Genomic DNA, 18931 nt, shown 5'->3' on the forward strand with positions numbered 1-18931 from the left:
CAAAGGGGTTGAAAGAGAAGTACGTGTATCTAATATCTAACAGGTATTATATCTCATGTGGACAGTCCGTGACTGTCTGCTGTGTGTGGATGAAACAAGATGCCCAACCAGTCCACACACACAGCCACCATGGAGGGCGGCCAGAGCAGGTGCCTGTCTCCCTGGGCGGGGCTCCCTCACCCTGGCCCTTGGGAACATCACCATGGGCTGTCCCTTCTTCATGGGATCACTGCCTCACATATTTATTTTTCCAAACCTCCTTGGTGTCGGCAGGTGAGAGTGACTCAGAGTTTCAGGGCTGCAGACAGCAGATGTCTTCCTTCAACAGGAAACCTGGAGGGGTGTTTTCTCTGACTCCGATTAAAGCTCCTGTTGCCTCAGGAGTTTTCACAGAGATGTACACACAGATGGCCCTGTTGTTGTGACACTGAGGCCTCCATGGCAGCACCCTTTCTGCAGGGCAGAGCCTCCTTCTCCTGTTGCCGTGGCTTCTCTGGGCGAGAGACGTGCCCCCGACTCCCAGCGGAAAAATCTTGCAAATAGATTTTTTAAAAAGAACTGTAGTGCAGGAGGTCACGTAGCGAATGCATTTGAAAAGAGCTAAATCATCATCTTCCCAATGTTGGCCTCTTTGTAACTTTCTTGAAAGTCTGGCGGAAGTTCACCTTCCTTTGTGGAGGAAGACTGTGAAAATGGCATCAGGACGCCCTCAGGGTCTGTAGGACCCAGACTGTGTGAAACACCTACTTTCCCAGTTTTCATGACCCAGTCTATACTTCAAATACTTGACCTCTTGAAGCAGTGTGCCTCTGCTGCCAGAGAGACCTGGGTTCAAATCCCAGCTCCATCACTTAGAGCTGTGGGTGCCTGACGTAGGCAGTTAACATGCTTCAGTCTCAGTTCCCTCATCTGTAAAATGGGGAGGACAATATCTCATGCAGCTGGTGTGAGAATGAAATGAGACTGAAATGTACAAAGGCCTAGAACGACGCCTAGCCCACTGCAGGTGCTGGAGGTCTCACTGGACTGAGTGGGAACTTTCACTCCCATGGTGTTGCAAGGGCAGGTCAGGCTGTGCTCTGTCCTCTCAGCTGGGGAATCTCCTGGTCCTTCCTGACAGGAGGGAGGAAGCCCAGGGGAAGCTCTTTCCTTCCCACACCCAGGAGGGAGGGGTGAGGCAGAGGCTGAAAACCCAGGGGGAGAAGCAGACACTTTGAGCAGATGTAAGACATGAGCCATTAAAATGATCAATTAGGTGACAGTGTTGAAACACTGACAACTAGACTATTCCACCCACGCCTGGCTCTCATTTATCTGCCTCAGCCTAGCAGAGTGCCTGACACCTACTAAACACTTAATAAACTTGTGAAAAATAAGTCAAGGGAAAGTATTCACAAAACAGCCTTCATTGAAGAAATCAGAACAGAATCAGGGGCACAGTAACACTACGACTAGGGAATCGCCATATGCGTGTATACGCACACACAGGTACTGGACGGACACAAACAGAAACAGTGAGAGAAATGCAATTCCCTTTTTCGTTTAAAATTTTGAATAATGTTTTAAAGTTACTTTAGTAATAAAAGTTCTAAAAAGCAAGAAAGGATCTTTACTCATAAAGCAACAGAAGCCCGGGCAGGCAGCGTGGTGTGGCGTGGGAGTGTTGCACGGAAGCGGGTTAGGACCCTCACCCCTGCCACTTTCAGCAGAGCTTCTTGGGCAAATTAATCTCTCTGGGCCTAAGTTTCCTCACCTGTAAAAAGAGGGTAATAACCGCTTTTGGTTATTTAACCAGACTTAACCCTGGTTAAGCCCTGGTGGTCTGCGGAAAGGGCCTGGCCATGACTACTTGTAGTTTCCCACCATCTTTTCTGGTGGGTTTGTTACAAGTTGGGGCCAATTCTAAACATCAGCACATCACTGCTGGGCGCCGGACCTTCAACAACAAAGGATCTAAGGCACCTGCTAGAAGCAACCAGTACCCTCCAGGGGATGCAAGGGCCTCAGCATCCACCTCAAGCCATTCCATTTCTCACCTAGAGCCAGCTTTTAGGAGAGAGAGAGTGCAGGTCTCAATTAAATCCAGGTGGAACAGCAGGAGGTGATGGACAGGAATACTAATGAACACGAAGTTTGCTACAGTCATCTTTGCATGCATGGTTCCACAGATATATTTTTGTGGATGAGGAACAATTTCAGTAAACCCCAGGCAACTGGCTGGGGAAGGGAAGCACAGTGTGGGGTAGACTTTGAAGACTAGTCTTAACAAGCAACTATGAGGGTTGCACCACCACCCAGCCTCCCGTCTCCCAGGCTGGTGGGGAGGCATATGGAGAAGAGCTGTAGAGGCAGGAGAATACTCAGGAACCTTCTGGTCCAGGCCTCTTGTACCAGACGGGATGGAGTCTAGACGGGTGCAGGGACTCACCAGGCCATCAGGGCTACTGGGACCAGGGTCCCTGCTTCCCAGTCCAGGACTCCTCTCTCTCCCCTTGTCTCCCCTCATCCCTCTCCCACCCCCATGAGTTCCCAGCTCTGAAGCCAGGTGTGTCCCCTGCACTCTCATTTGATCGTATCTGTGGGTGAAGCCTGAATAAGCATCACTTCTCACTAGGGGCTACAGCACTCTTTCTTGCTTAGAAATGGGGACGTGTGGCATCCAGGGAGAAGGGAAGCCATACAAAGAGTTGTAGCAGGTTTTCTTGAGAAAGAACACCACAGAATGCAAATAGGTATAATCTTTTGGACAATATGAATCAAGAACCTGAAAAATGATCATTCCCTTTGCCTCCGTATTTCCATTTCTAGGAGTTTATCCCCGGGGAAACTGTCAGAAAGGGAAACAAAGACTGACCTGCAAGAATGGGTATCAGAGCACAATTATATTTGCAAGAAGACCAGAAAGAACCTAAGTGTCCAGTGGAGGTTTTCTTATGTGATATGTGAAACCCCAGGTAGCTATGAGAATGACACTGCAGAAGACTGGCTGGGCACCTGGGAGGAAACCCATGACATACATTGCACTTAAAAAAGCAGGCTGCAGCACTGTATATGTGATATAAACCCAATTTTCTTTTTAAAAATACTTTGACAGGGGTAGGGGGAAGGCTGGAAGGGAATATTCCAAACTGTAAACAACGGTGACTATTGGCTGTGTGACTACTATTTTATTTTACTTTTAATACTTCTCTGAATTTTTCTCAACTTTTGGAAGATGAACATGCATTGATTTTAAGCTCAGAGATAAATGTGATTAAGAAGGATATCTTGGGTATCTTTTCCCTGTTCTCTGTCTAACACAGAGACACAGAGCTGAGAACCACCGACACACACAAACCCCGTGGCCCCAGGTGGTGGTACTCAGAGCAGATGAACTCTTGGCTGATGTTCGGGCCCCTCAGATCCTAAGCCACGTGTAAGCCTGCAGGTGGCTCTTAGCCACAGCTCAGGTCAGTTTTTCCCGGGGTTTGCAGGACACTCACCTGCCTGATTCAGATATTTCAGCGCTTAGCCCTGGTGCTTTGAGTTTTAATACTTTCACAGAGGCAGATTCTGGAATGCTGGAAAAAACACAGCCCAGCAGCCACTCACACCTCAATCAGCGGTCCTCTTCAATAAAGGATCAGAGGGCCTAAAGGTAAGGAAGCTGCCTGGGGCCATGGAACAAGGAAGCACAGAGAGCCCGTGCAGGGGTCACTGCGGCGGGAGGCAGGGGAGTGAGGAGCTTCCTACCCCACCCCAGCTGCCACCCTCTGGCCCCAGAGCTCCTGGCCCGGGCAGCGCGTTACCTCGTTGTTGGTGCCGACGTCCAGCAGGACAGGGAGGCACTGCCGTGGGTTGACCCCTCCGCACGCCGTGTACAGGGCCAGCTTGCCCACAGGGATGCCCATGCCATAGCAGCCCAGGTCTCCCAGGCCCAGGATGCGCTCCCCATCAGTCACCACCACAGCCTGAAAAACAAAACAGGACGCCATCAATCAGGGACAGTGCCTCCTGTGACAAAGTGCTCGTTTGTACAGCACAACAGGCCTGACAACTGGACGCCTGCTGCCTCTGCTGAGCGATGAAACAGCTTGTCTGGGACAAGGCCAAAGGATTCACTCAACTGCAGGTGGCAGGTCCTTCCCCCTCCCCGCCTCCCCTTTCTAGCAGGGCTGGTGAGAAACCCCACCGAGGTGAGATGATGGAAGACACCTGCCTGTGTTCTGGGTCGGGGTGGAGACTTCAGGAACAGCTGAAGTTCTGTTCCTGAAGGAGGGAGCCCACATCTAGCCACTCTCCCTCAAAGAAACTACGCGGACACTCTCAGCTTGAGATTGGGGGGGGGGGGAGCAGGGGACAGGGAGGGAAGGACAGAATGAAAGGTGGTAATAAAACAAGTGTTCATGCTGCTACTATAGCCCCAGGCTTTGGAGACCAATGCCAGAGCTCTGCAGCCTGCTCCTGGGGTAAAATGGATCCAACCTGAAAAGGACAGAGCTCCTTGTGAAATCTAGTAGGGTCACTATTTCACATGAAGCCAGGAGGGCTCTCACACTGTACCGGCATGATCTTTGGGTTTTGACAAATGATCACTGAGGGCATCCCAGGTGCTAGTCGTAGTGCTAGTTCAAGGCTTACCTACTGTGGATTAAGAGATGCTGACGGTGATGATAGAAATAATCGTAACAATGACTATGATGGCTATTCATTTATTCATTCATTTAATGTATCTTTAAGAAGCATCTACTTTGCAAAAGACACTCTGCCAAATCCTGGGGGGAGATTCCGTTTGCTTATCTGTAAGAAGAAGAATGCCTGGACCTAGCGCTTTAAGGGCCTAATGGACAAAAAGAGATGGAACGTGCATATTTATAACGACTCTGGGAGGAAAGTGTGAGGGCAGCAGAGCAGGGCCAGGGCCGCAAAGACTGAGAAAGGGAGAGAGAGGAACTTCCCGGAAGGCAACCCTTCTTGGATGAGGGGACACCCGTGCCAGACCTTGGGCAGGTGGAGATTATCCATTAGCAGTGTGGTTGAGGAAAAAGGTATTTGATACAAAAGGAAATTAAGGCCCAGGGTAGAAGTGGGGGGATGTAGGCTGTGTGTGGGGGTGCAGGCCCTAGGCAGGAGTCAGACTGTGAGGGGCCCGGAATGTCAGGCCAAGGAGAAGTGAGGTCGTTTATAGGGCACCCAACCTGCTCCCCATCACTGGTTCCCTCCATGTCCACGAGTGGAGTTCATGGGGCCACCCAGCCCTCCGCTGGAACCAGCTTTGGGTTAGGACATAGGACCAGCTCTGAGCTGTGGGTGGCCCAGTTGGCTCCAAGCGTGGTGCCCATGGGCATCCCAGGGGTCAGTTTAGTCCATGCAGGTACAATGCTGTGCACTGGGAATAAAGAGATGAAGACCCTCTCCAGCCAGGGAAGAGTTTATGGCCCAGCACCCACAGGCTCCGTGGAATCTTCTCTCTCCCTCCATTCTGGTGAGGGCACACGGGGCTGTGCTGCCTTTTGGTAGAAATACATGCAGAGCTTCTTCTAACACCCCTCCACTCTGGAAAGAGAGCTCTGGAGAGTGCCCCAGACCCATGAACACCATGACGCCCCCTTAGGGCGGTCTGCTGCCTCTCCGGAGAGTGCTAGCTCCCCGACCCTGGCTGGGAGGCAGGTCTGAGACAGGTGAGCAAACTGAAGCTCCTAGACCTTCATGTTCCATACATATTTATTAAGTATCAGCCACCTCCAGGCCCTGGACTGGATGTTTCTACATCAGCTATTTATCTTAGAAGTATCAGGTGACTTACCAAGGGCACCTTGCTGGTGTAAGTGGCAAGTCGGGATTCTAATCAGGCTTTGGGTTCCTGGTTCGGGGTTTCTTCTACCTTCCCCATTCGGCTGGGAAACAGCACCTGTGCTCTTGCCAAAGTCCCGCCCTGCCTCGGTGCCCCCTTCTCCACAGCCGGCCTCCAGCCGCCTCCCAGCAGCTCTCCCCTGTGGAGCCTGTGCCTTCATGCTGCCCCTGGGTGCCCAACCTCTGGGCACTTCTCTACCATGTCTCCTCATCAGAGCTTCCTTATGCTGGTTCCCACTCTCTCAGAATTTCTCTCTGCTGAGGGGCAGTGAGTGACACGGAGTTAAACAGAGGAAGTCAGTTACTACGCCAGCATGTTATTCTTGCAGCTCTGGGGCCTTTCAAGATGGTAACGGGGCTCTGCAGTGCCCCCCTCCCAGCCTGGAAACGTCCAGGGGCGCTCCACTGCATGCCCGTCCCCTCTGCAGGACGGTCTCACGTCCTCTGTCGTCCACTCAGTCCGACTATGCTGACAGGCTACTGTAACAGCTTCACAACCAGGCTCGAAGGCCTTTAGTGACTTCTAACTGTCCATAAAATAGAGTCCCAAATGCTTAACTCTTTAACGACATGAACCCAACATACCTTATGAAACTTACCTCCAGGTACTCATCTAAAACACTGTCTGGCCAAACTGGCTTCCTCTTGCCAGACACACTCTGAATTCACCTATAATCTCACCCCTCTCAGTCTCTATCTTCCTCTCTCCTTCTCTTTCCCCAGCAGTGCACATCCTGTCCCGTGCAACCTAATGCGATGTCTCCTCGCACTTGCTGTGTCTGCCACACGTCTGGCCTGCTCACCCTTCCTGCCTGCCAGCCTTCTGCAAACATTTATTAAGTACCTACTGCTTGCCAAGTCCTGTGTAAGGTGCTATTTAAAAATTTGATGGTGAGAGCATTCGGGTTCCTATTTAACATTTTTTAAAATCCACATTTTATCCCGCCAAACAGCCTCAAGGTTAATAGCAGGGGTTTGAGGGTCTGACAACCAGTGTTTGAATCTAGGATCCTTGATAACACAGCACATGTAATCTTGGGTCAACAGAAAACTTGGCTGAGTTTTGATATTCCATAAAATGGGAACAATAATAATATCCAACTCACCAGGTTGCTGTAAAGATAAAATGAAATAATAAATGTCTCATCTTACCCAGGTGCCATCTTAACCAGTAAGTGATTGGCAAACGGTTCCTGCTCTTATGATTATATTGATGATTATTATTTGGGGCAAAGATTGCATATCAGAATTTCTAACTGTTTCAACTTGCTCTGGTCCAGCATCACCACAGAAAGGCCACACCACAGTTATCTGCTAAATGAGGAAATGACAAAGGAAACCAATGGGAAACCCTGGCAGCTTTTAAGACAGCCTGGCCACGAGAAGTCCAACAGCATTCTGACGCTGACTTGGCCATCCATTCCAGCGGCAAACCCTGCCATCGCTAAGCAGACACTTACTACTAACTGTCTGCCCGGCATTGCCACATGGATGGCCAACAGTCCTCCCGAAGTCCCCGAGTCCTTAACCAAATGAATCTGCTTTTCCCTTTTTCTCCTTGTAAACTTTTTAACCTCTGCTGTCCTCCCTCCCTCTGTTACCTCGTTTCTCCCGGACTCAAAACTGTCTAGTCTGCTTTGGCTTCTTTCTGTCATCAGCCAGTGACAGCCAGTTGGTCTCCAAGTTCTGCTGATGTGACCTGCTTTTCCGTCTGTTTGATGATCTTTGTGGCCATTGCTACCACGTTAAGAGCAGCCCATCCACCTCTCACTTGACCACTTTAGTGTTCTCCCGACTGGTCTTTCTACTCTTGGATTCTCCCTATTGCATTTCGTTTTTCCAAAGCACACCCAGGTTTGTCATTTTCTTGCTCCCAAACCTCCAACGGCTCCTGATGCCTATAAAGCAAAGTTCAGACATCTGCAAACTGATGTTTAAAGCCTTTCATGCTCTACTCCCAATCTGCTCTTTGAGAGTCCCCTTTATCCACTTCACGCTCCATCCAAACAGAAACACTGCTAGTCTTGTATAAGGTTTGTACTTTCTCGACTACCTGCCATTTTACACCTCAATCCCTGTATCTCCTTGATCCAAATCCTACCATCCTTGCATGTTTCGAGGAACAGTTCAAAAGGCATTTCCCTCCATGAAGCTTCCCTTCTGGAAGTTATCACTCCCTCCTCTGAATTCCTATAGCAATTCCACACTGCCCCCCCCCCCCAGCACCTATCCCTCTCTTCCTTGTATTATAGTTCTATCTATTTTCTCATTTTTCATAGTAGCTCTAAGCTCTTTAGGAGCAAGTAAAGAGTCTTGTCCTCTTTGAGTCTTCAGCACTTAGCTTGGGCCTGTGATGGGATATGAATTCAATAAATGCGGGACAATGTGATAGGTCCAAAACGGAGAGCAAATGACCTTCTCCGTGGGACTGAACTGAGACCTGGCGTAGATGAACAAGTTCACAGAGAAGATGTTGCATCCTAACTTTCATGACCTCAATGGAGCCGAGTGAGGCTGGGGCCACTCAAGCAAAAGGGGTCAAAAGGCTGAGGGCAAACTTGAGCGGCATCCTGGGGCTGCAGTGCCCAGTCACAGCTACCAGTGACCAACAGGATCCCAGTTTCCTTGTCTGGATGGCTTTTACAACTCAGCACTCCTCTGTATTTCAGATGACTAGGGGGAGAGTCAGATGACCAGGGGATGGTCTGCCTAGCTTCTGACTTCCTGCCCACCTCCCTTAGCCAAGGCGGACCTGGTGGGGCTGACCCAAGGCTGATCTGAGCATCATGCCTCCTTGCTTGCTGTGGCTCTGGTTCCCTTGGATTTGGAACTCTGGGCGTGAGCTGCCCACAGCACTGTGTGTAGGTGCTTTCCGTCCTCCTCCTTCCCGCTCATCCTTCCCTTTTTCCTCCTCCTCCTCTTCCTTTCTCTCTCTCCACAACATAATAATGCATAGTCCATCGTTCCACCCCTCATGAGCAAAGAACCTACCCTCTCAGCTTTGTCTGGAAAATGGGGATAAGGCCCCCTGACTCTTACAGTGTCGTTAGGAGGAATCAGTGAGTTTATGTGCATAAAGCACGTAGCACAATGCCGGCGAGGTGGATGTGGTGATGCGCTACCAGATCCCCATTTTAGGAACAAAGGAGTTATCCCCCAGGTGGCACCCTTAGCCATCAGCCCACTTTGGGAATTTCCTCAACTGAAGAGAAGCACCTTGACCAGAGTCACACCCTATTCCCAGGGCAGCAGCCTGCAACCAATACCTGATGGATGCGGGGGTATCAAGTCCCAGCTCAGGATGACTTTAAAGGGTCATCCCCACTCCAGAGCCTCCTCACGCGCTCAGCTGAGTCTTCCTTGGGCCCTCACTCAGCCCACGCTCTCCCTCTTCTCTGTCCTGCTTCCTTCCCTTCCAGAAGTGTTTATCCCAAGAGTACCCCTTAAGATGCTAATCTCCATCTCAGAGAAGGTTTCCCAGGAAATCCACCTTCTGACACTGGGTACAGAGTGGGGTTTAACCCATGGTGGGTGTGTACTTGACAGACAGGCACCTGCACTAGCGTCTGGTCCAAGTTTAAAGGCTTTGTGGCTGGTGCCCAGAGGCAGGGGACGTTCTCTTGGCTCCACTACCTGGAGCCTCTCAGCATCCCCTCCGCAAAGCTGTTGGGGCTGGGATGGGGGAGATATTTAGGAGCTTGGGAAACTGGTGGGGAGGAGGGCTGTTCTGAGCTGAGCCATCCTCCTGGCTCCAGGCAATGGACACTGTGGGAAAGAGTCAGAAAAGCCATTCTCACTCCCCTTTGTGATTTATGCTGGACAGCTCTGGGCGGGCCAGGCCGCCCCGCCTCTGAGCAAGAGGGGCCCACAAAACTTCATGGTTCCCCCCACCCCCACCCCCTCGGCCCTGGGCTTTGGCCTCACTTCCCTTACAGCCTGGTCCTCTTACATCTCAGTTTGCAGTTCTGCTTTCTGGCTGGGAAACCACGGAAAGTCATCTTTTATCTTGCGAGCTGATTCAGAAGTGTCTCTGAACCACCCTTCCCCTCCAGCCAAGCAGCAAACAACATCAGGGTCCAGAGACACCCATGCCTGGAGAAACTCCACCTCCCTACTCAGCAGCTGGAGAGGGGTGGCACAGCCGCAGGGCTCCGGGCGGCATCAACGCTGACCCGTGGGCAGCCGCGGGCATCACTTAACGTCAGTTTGCTCATCTGAGAAAAGAGACGCCCATAGCCATTCTCCAGGACCCTCCCCGGGGGTTTCAGAAGCACTCCTTACTCCACTCCGATCACACTGACTGTGAGAATCCAAGGAAATAATGAAGGGAAAACCTGTACCAGCACCAAAGTATCATGAAAGAGATCATGTGGAGTCATTCCCTGCCTAGGTAAGGAGACCTCGTCTCTTTTTATGACAACTGGAGAAAACACACCAATAAACAAGAAAAAGACGGTGGCTCGGAACATTCTGAACTTTTGAAAGGGCAGCCCTGGGGTGAGAGGGAAGGACCTTTCAGAGAAAGGCCAGTGATGGGGCAGCCTGATGGGTCCTAACCGACTTGTTCACATGCCCAACCAAGGGCTCAATATTCACAGCTCCTGGTTTCTCCAGAAGCCAGAAATCTAGGGTTTTAAAATTAAAAAAAATATTTTTTTTCAAATGAAATCTCGTGATTTTAAAATGTTGTCTCCAAATTCAAAATTTTCAAAAGTCACTGAGGGCCAAATCAAACACATCTGGGGACCAAACTGACTGACTGCCCTTCTGCGGCCTGTGATTCCCAGGTGCTCTTAGGCCCCTGCAGTCTCTTCCCTGGACTGCTGTGTGCGCTACAGCTGCCTCGCCCACTCCCAGTAATGACCATGTCTGTGTCCTTCAATGTTGTACAGACTTCATCGCAGGAAACCCTCACAACCGAAGAACAAAGATCAGAGAGGTTATCTGCACACACAGCAGGTAAACGGCAGATTCAAGACCAGAGCCCAGACCTGTCTGATTGCAAAGCCAGAGAAGGTTCTTTGCCATAGTTTCTGAGACTGACCTCTGAGTGTCTCCAAAGTGAAATGAGGGTAAAGGGTGGAGGGGAGGAGGTGGCCCCAGGCATTCACTGGTCCAGTTTGGGGTACTGTAGGCTGAGTACTCAGCCAGTCACCCCATTTGCCCTTTGTCCCCGGGCTCTTCTCTTTGGCAGCACAGACACAGTCTACTGGAATTGTTTCTGGGCCAGTCTCTCTAATTAGACTGCGAGCTCCTTGAGGTTGGGCCTGTACACCCTCTCTATCCCCAACCTCCCAGGGAAGTCTTATAGAATAGGCATTTCCTTAATGGTTGCTGACCACTACTGAATTAGATGCACCAGCCCAGATCTGCTCACATAACTTATGCTTTCCCTAGAGGCTCTGAACGCCTTGCTTTGTCTGAGGTCTGCTCGAGTCCCACCTCTTCTAGGGTGACCCCAAAGCCCCTCCTACTCTTCCTCGAAAATCACAGCAGGTGCTGTCTCCATCTCTCTGGTAATCCGCACTTAGTACTTGGAAGGCTCTCAAAATATGCGGGTTCAAGTCAGTGGATAGCAGCTGAGATTCTATTTTGAATTCATATCTTGGTTTCCCAACTGGAGTGAAGCAACTTGGGGTCAGGGTCTGTGTTTTTTTCATTCTGCATTCCTCGAAGTAAAGTCCTGGGTACAGTTTTGTAAGCTGTGCCCTGTAATCCAGCCTGTAAGCCCCTCTCCAAGCCCCTGGGCCAGCCTGGAGGAAGGAGCGCCTTTTTCTTACTGGTTAAGTGGGGATGTCTTTTCATCATCCTTTTTCCCTCCCAGTAGCCTGCACAGGGGCCCCACACATGTTAGTGCAGACCCTGCCTCTGTTCCCGACCCAGTGCCTGGTACCTGGAGGATGGTTTATCGTGTCCAACAACTGAGTCCACTCAACTCAGCAAGCACCCACTGAGTGCCTACTACGGACAAGTTCCACCACGGCTGAACTGTCAGAAAGGTGGGAAGATCAGCGTGTCAGACGTCAGCAGCATGTCCACACAGGGCAGGCTGGAGTTAACTTCCCACTGAGCGAGCTGGCTTCCCTTAATGTGCTCAAGATTTTATTACAGATTCACCCCAGACACACCCTAGAAATCTGCTTCTTCTGGGACTGGGACCAAAACCTGCAAGGCCATGGCCTGCATGTAACTGGAGTGTAAGCAGGTAAGCAGGAAAGAGAAGCACAGGGCGCATCACACCCACACAGAGACGTACGAATTGAGCTCTTCACTGAGGCCAGGACTGGATCCTGAGAGCCAAGGTCCTGCCCTGTGGGCTGTGGTTCTGAACGCCACTATGCCCCTAAGAGGGCCAGAAGTGGGTGGGTCACAAAGAGAGGTAGGTAGAGAGAAGCTGTCCTCGGTGCCTGCTGGGGAGAGGTGGCTCAGGGAACTGGCAGGGACGGTGAGAGGGAGGGCCTGGACAGCAAACCACAGGTGGAGTGTCTCAGCTCCCAACATCACCCGGAGAAGCACATACACTGGGCTTGGTCAGCTCCAACCCTCCCCTGCTCGTGTGCTGGAAACGCCCTCACCAAGCAGCCAGCCGATGTTCTGTATTTCTGCTTCACCCATTCTGTCTGCAGAAGTGACAGTGGTCTTAGATGCCAGAGTCCTTCAAACTCTTCCATAGAAGTCCTTATACAGGACAAGATCTGAGGATGTGGCCAGAGGCTAACAAGTTTCTACAAAGTTGCACCAGTTTGACATTCTATATTACATCTTGTTTGTTATATAAAAAATATTTTCTCCTTAAATGTTCCGAGTAAAATCAATGCTCCAGGAAAAAGTGCCAGGTTCATTTTGTCACTCTGTATATACATCCCTCCTCCCTGCTGAACACACACAGCTGTGTACACACAGCTGTGAAGATACTGTTCATCATAAACTTCTTCTCTTGGTGCAGAAGGTCCCTGCCCTCCATCCTAGATTCTCCTATACCTAACTGTCCAAACTCTACCCCTCAATTCAAGGTCTTGCTCCAGTGTCACCTCTCCCATGAAGTCTTCCCAGATTTCCCTCAGGCTAAGAGTGATCTCTGCCTCTTTTTTTTTTATCTCTGATCAAGTTCCACTTTTTAGTTTTTTTGTGGCTCTTAGTTTCCTAATGAAAAGTCAGCTACTTGAGAAGAGAGTCTACGTCTGATTTTTCCCTGTATTCTCCTTGGAAACTGGCAGTGTATACTGAGAAGACACTCAATCTATGCACTACTACTACTACTACTATTAATAATAATAATAATAGTAATAATAAAATTTTACATGGATGCCTGGTTAATGCAATCTTTTACTCCGTGGTGCATTTGTGCTTGGCTGGAACTGGTCCATGGTCTGGGCCTGGGGAAGGGAGGCAGGGTCTTGCCTTCAGTGTCGTAATGGCCCATTTTATAGCTGAGAATGACTCTAGCCCAAGCTGAAAGGATTCATCCAACAATCGAGCAATAGCAAAGAAAACAGGATCATACCTTAATATCATCTTCTGGCCAAGAGTTCAGCATTGTTGCAAGATGGCCCTTGTCATGAATGGTGATAAAGAGCCCACTGGGAAAAATAAAACACATACACACAGAGAAACCAGTCAGACCAGGAAAGAGCAAAGGCCACCAAGTCCTGTGTATCATTGCATCACTTAATTTTGCCCACAGACCTGGACCAAAGGGGTCCCTCCCCTAAGCCCCAACAGCTGGGAGAGCCCTGCTCTGGTTTTCCTCCAACTGCTCCTCTCCACAGGGCAAGGGGTCCACAGGGCCGAGGAATGTACCCATCTGGGGCCTGTGCTCACCACAGCCTGCGCCCCCCGCTTCCTCTCTCTAAACCAGGTACATAGGACCCTAGGATTCTCTGACTGTGTGGCCCCAAGGCTGCTTTCAGGGGCAGATGGGCCTCTCCTCTGGGTCCCTCCTTCCAAGGAAAGACCACACTGCGGTGAGTGGGTCCCCAAGCCTCGGGCTATGTCTGGAGCTTGGATCGCAGGTTGTAGCGGCTAGATGCATAGACACACGGCCCTTGCAGTGGGGGACGGAGCTGGGCACAGGCAGAGGGGTGGGCTGCCAGCTGTGAGCCAGTTTTCTCTGGACTTCTGGAGTCTGAGAATTCTAGACTCAAACTTGGTCTTCAGACCAGCACAGATACACTTGCAAAGTAGGAGGATGACACATATTTTACTTAACAGTTTATCAGCTTGTCTTAGAACTTTTAATGTTTAGACCTAAGTATGTGGCTCTGAGTCTTCTGTGCTGGGATCAGCAGTGAGAGAAGATGGATACCTGGGGTGGGGAGGTGCGAGTGGTGCAGGGGATGGCGTGTGGTTTGTGTCACTTCTTTCTTTTCCTCTTTTTTTTTTTTTTTTGTCCAGCACACCCAAGAGAGAGGCTTCTTTTACTTGTGAAGTGCCTGGGGTCAAATGCTCAATCTGTTTTTGCCAGTGTGAGTGGGTTGAGGAGAGTAATTCCCAGTTCTCAGAGCCCCGGCTAAATCCTAGAGCACTTTCAAAAAACATTTGTCATGGCTTCATGAGGTGCTTGGATATTGTGACCTCTTTTTTTTTTTTTAAACACCTTTATTGTGCTATGGTTCCTGTACAGTAAACTGCACTTACTTCAGATGTACAATTTGATGAATTTTGATAGATGTACGCACCCATGAAACCACCACCACAATCAAGATAGGTAACATTTCCATCACTCCCCAAGAGGTGCAATTTTCAAATTCCCAATTTATCCCTTCCCACCCACTCTGCCCCCTGGTAATCATAAGTTTGTTCTCTATGTCTGTGAATCTGTTTGTTTTGTAGATAAGTTCATTTATGTCCTTTTTTTAAAGATTCCACATATCAGCAATAACATAGGGTATTTTTCTTTCTCTTTCTGGATTTCTTAACTTAGAAGTAAATGAAGGTCCGCCCATGTCGCTGCAAATGGTGCTGTTTCATCCTTTTTTATGGCTGAGTAGTATTTCATTGTATACATATACCACATCTTCTTTACCTAGTGTGACCCTTTATTTAAAACATGCCCTTGTCAGTACTGTTAACACCCATGGCCCTGCTCTTTGGTCTCACCAGTCTTGTAAAACTCTCACCCCTGAGGAAACCCTCTTTCTATTCCCTGTGCATCTCCACCGGGGCCGCTGAAGGCAGATGGAGGCAGTCTTACCAGGGCAGTCAGGGCAGACTGATGGGCACCACCATAAATTCGTCACTCTCAACCCATGGAAACTGTTAGTGCTCACCAGCTTCTGTTCATTCCTCTAGTGTCTCTCTGGTCAAAATTCACTCTTTTCACTCTTTGCAAAGACTGTTTAAAATTTCTCTGTTCTCAAACCTCCAACTGCCTCACCTTCCCCCCCACCTCCCACTGCCCTAATGACCTTGTCTCTGATGTCACAGGAAGAATTTCTGTCAGTTTCCCACCAGCGAATCTACAAACTTCTGCATCCGTAGCCAACCCCTTTGTTCCTCTTGTTCCAATGAAAACTACAGAGCCTCGCACTGTTGATTATACCTCTTCTCTCACTCTCTCTACTAGATTTTCTATTAATTATCCATCAGGCCTAAAATATGCCTCAGTCTATCATCTTAGAAACTTCTGGCTTCTGGTAATGACAGAGTGATGTGGATAGAATAACTTTTATTCAGATAACATTGATGAAATGATTAATTTTTAAAATAATTTGTTATTGTTATGCTATAAAATTTGGAGATATATATTTCATTTTTAACTAAGGCTATGGAGGTTGCCTCAAAAGAGGCAGAAACTGCAAAGGAATCTACCTTTGAAAGCAGGAGTTATACTTCTTGAGATTTTCAGCTTTCTGCCTGAGGGCGGTCTAATCCACAAGCAATCCGGAGTAGCAGAGAGCCCAAGTCTTACTAGCTTGAGGTGTCAGAGAAGTGAGTTGCAGCTGGAAGAGCAGTCAGGATATGAAGGGGAAAATTCTGGGAGGGGAGGAGATGCAGAGAGGATGAACTTCCAAGTCTGTGTATAAAACCCGCTCAAGTCACTGGCTGACAATTCAACTGTGCACACCCAAGGGCCTGGCCCCAAAAGAGCTGCCGCTGGAGGCTGAAAGAACCAAGCAGAGATTTCAACTGCTGCCAGTGAGGAGGGTCGGTTTGGATTTTGAGTCCAGCCAAGTTAACTCCTTCCTAGAACAGAAATTACTCTTCTCAGGAACAAAACAATCCAGAGTTCAGAGAACCCAGGGTACAGAGAGGTCCCTGACAATATTCCTCTTACTTTATATACGTTAGACATTTTCCATAATAAAAAAAAAAAAAGTGAAAAACACCACTGAACCCCAAACTGTTCCTGACTTCCAAATTCCTTGCCAATACAGCTCTTTCTCCCTTCCCCCTTTCATAGCCAAGCTTATTGAAAGTCTTGTCTACACCAGCCAACTCCATTTTTTCATCTCCCACTGAAACATGTCTTTTCTTAACATCGTGCTGCCAAAGTGCTCTTGCCAAGGTCACCAGTGACGTCCACATACCTAAATGCAACGCAGCTTTCTAGTCCTCCTTCCCTTCTGCTTCTCAACAGTATCTGACACATTTAATCAGTCCCCACCCAACGCCTGGCTCCTGGGACTACACTCTGTTTTCTTCTACCTCTCAGGCTGCTCTTTTTTGGTCTCGCATGCTGCGTCATTGCGCTATTAGATGTTAGAGTTCCTCAAAAATGTGCACTATCCCATTTTCCTTCTTGCTCTTATTCTTTCTCTATATGATCTCATCACTGCCCAAGGTTTTTGGCCAGTGACTCTCAAATATCTGTAGACCAGAGTTTTTCACCGTTGGCACTACTGACGTTCTGGGTTGGACAGCCCTTTGCTGTGAGGGGTGGGGATGTCCTGTGCACTGCAGAATGTTTGGCAGCGTCCCTGGTCTCTACTCACTAGATGTCAGTAGCACCCTACACCCCCTGTGACAACCAAAAATCTCTCTAGATTTTGGTAAACGTCTGCTGGGGAGCAAAGCTGCCCCTGGTTTGAGAGCTACTGTTCTAGATCTTTATATTTAACTGTTTTCCTAACATCTCCCTTTGTATGTCTCAAGGACACTTAAAGTGTAACCTGTCCAAAACCAAATTTACGATCTAAACTTGCATCACCATGACTCAGACAAGACAAAACAAAACCCCCAGACAAACTTGTTTCTCTTCTGTTGCTCCATTTCTCAGTGACTATTTCCCCCATACATCTAGTTTAACAATCCCCCAACCCCTGGGAGCATCTGTTGACACTGTCCTCTCCCCTTTTACACAGCCCATTGCCAAGTCCTTCCTCTCTCCTCTGTAATTAGCTCCTGGCTCATACACTTCTTTCATTCATAGCACCATCTACCTGGTCCAGGCTCCCAATAGCTCTTCCCTAAAGTGCCACTACAACTTTGTAGCATCCTCTCTTGTCTCTACCTAATCTATTTTCTATACAGTAGAAAGAGTGATGTTCTTGAAGTCGAAGTCTTGGTGTGTTATCCCTTGTAGTAAATATCCTTCATGTCTTCCCATAGCTCTCAGAATAAAGACCAAAGTCCTCACATGTGTGGTCTGGCCCTTGTCAGCTTCTTCACTTCATCCTACATCATTCTCCAGTCATCGGCCACACTGGCCTCCTTTCCACTTCTCCATGTGCCATGATTTTCTTACTCCAGGGCCAGTCCCCATCCTGTTCCCCTGTCTGGCACACCCTGCCTCTCTTCACTCTTTGCTTAGTTAATTTGTACTTATCCTTCTGGTGATTTCCAAGTCAAAGCTGGGGCTCCTTGTTATATATTCTCAAAGTATCCCATCCCTGCACACACAAACCCATTACATTTATTTGTGTGGCTATTTGGTGAATATCTTTCTCCCGTTAAAGTGTAAGCTTCATTGTAGCAAGGTGAACGTTTATTCTGTTGTTACTGCTGTTCACCAGTGTATGCACAGACTTAGTCCATCATAGCTGCTCAGTATAAAACTTCTGACTAAGTGGAGAAATGAGTAAGTGAACTATGATGATGATTTAAGGTTGAGAGAATTAAGATGAAAGATGGCTGAATAAAGTGGGAGTGAAGGAAAACTTTCCTGTATGCGATGGTGTATCAAGCTAAAGGGATCACCGCGCTGGGCTGGGTGGTGCTGGGTGGTGCCTGTAGGGAAATGCCTGTGTGAAGGCAGCGGACAGGCCAAGGGGAAAACCCCAGAGCCTAAGACGTGGGAGCGGCGGGCTCTTTCCACTATGCTGACTGGGGGCAATGTGGGTCTTAACTTACTCACTACGTTTGAAAGCAAGTTCCAGTCATTTGCTGCACCATTTTGAAATGACCATGGGACACTCAGTCGTATCAAGACAAAAATGAAGCCTCAGATTGGCGTCTTGTTTCTTAGGATCATCTCTAGTCAATTTGAGTTTAGAAAAATCACACTGCGTTGATAAATGAAACTCAAGGACTGCCCTGGAGGAGCAAAGCAGTCACAGGCAGGCATCCTGAAGTTTAGACAGTGGTACCTGCCCTGGTGTCAGTAGAAGGGTAAGTGGGCCAAGTTGAGCCGTAAGCCTGGTGCCTTTTAAGAAACCACTTTCTCTATCTCTAAACCAGCTGCCGCTCTGAGGAGGTCTTGCTAGGGGGTGTGAATCTTCACCAGCTTCTGTTTTTCCATAGCTGCAGCTCCGATAGCTGTGAGCAATTTCCTCTCAGGTCATCCAGAGCCAGTCACATGGAACAACAATGCTAACAAGGAGGCCAATTCTTTCCAGCTGGAAAAACCAGGTCCCAGCCCAAGGGTCCCTGATGACTCACCGAGTGACCCTGGGGAAGTCATTTATTCACATTAATTAATCCCAATGACGTACTTCTGGCCACTGGAAGCTTTTAACCTTGACCTGTTCTGGAAATGTCCCTCACCCAAACAACTCTCAACATTGCCCTTACCAGATAGAGGCTTAGTAATGATATTTAGCAAAAAGCTCACAGGTCAAGGGGTAAGATAAAGGCACTATTTCAGACCTTAGCAAAGCTCTGATGTGATTAATTCAAAACACAGAAAAAGTGTGATTATGGAAATAATCTGGTACCTTAA

At 48.8% G+C, this 18931-nt stretch overlaps 1 protein-coding gene across 5 annotated transcripts in view; it reads right to left on the reverse strand.

Moving 5' to 3' along the window:
- ME3 (malic enzyme 3) overlaps positions 1–18931 on the reverse strand; it is a 378039-nt gene that overhangs the window by 45523 nt on the left and 313585 nt on the right. For all 5 annotated transcript variants that reach the window (XM_010973388.3, XM_045509048.2, XM_045509046.2 and 2 more), the window contains 2 exons: positions 13337–13412; positions 3789–3950 (listed from right to left, as the gene is read on the reverse strand). In XM_010973388.3, coding sequence (XP_010971690.1) covers positions 3789–3950; positions 13337–13412 — 238 coding nt within the window. The remainder of the gene's footprint in view (positions 1–3788; positions 3951–13336; positions 13413–18931) is intronic.

Source organism: Camelus bactrianus, chromosome 10 (genome assembly GCF_048773025.1).
Source record: "Camelus bactrianus isolate YW-2024 breed Bactrian camel chromosome 10, ASM4877302v1, whole genome shotgun sequence".
NCBI classification, from domain to species: Eukaryota; Metazoa; Chordata; class Mammalia; order Artiodactyla; family Camelidae; genus Camelus; species Camelus bactrianus.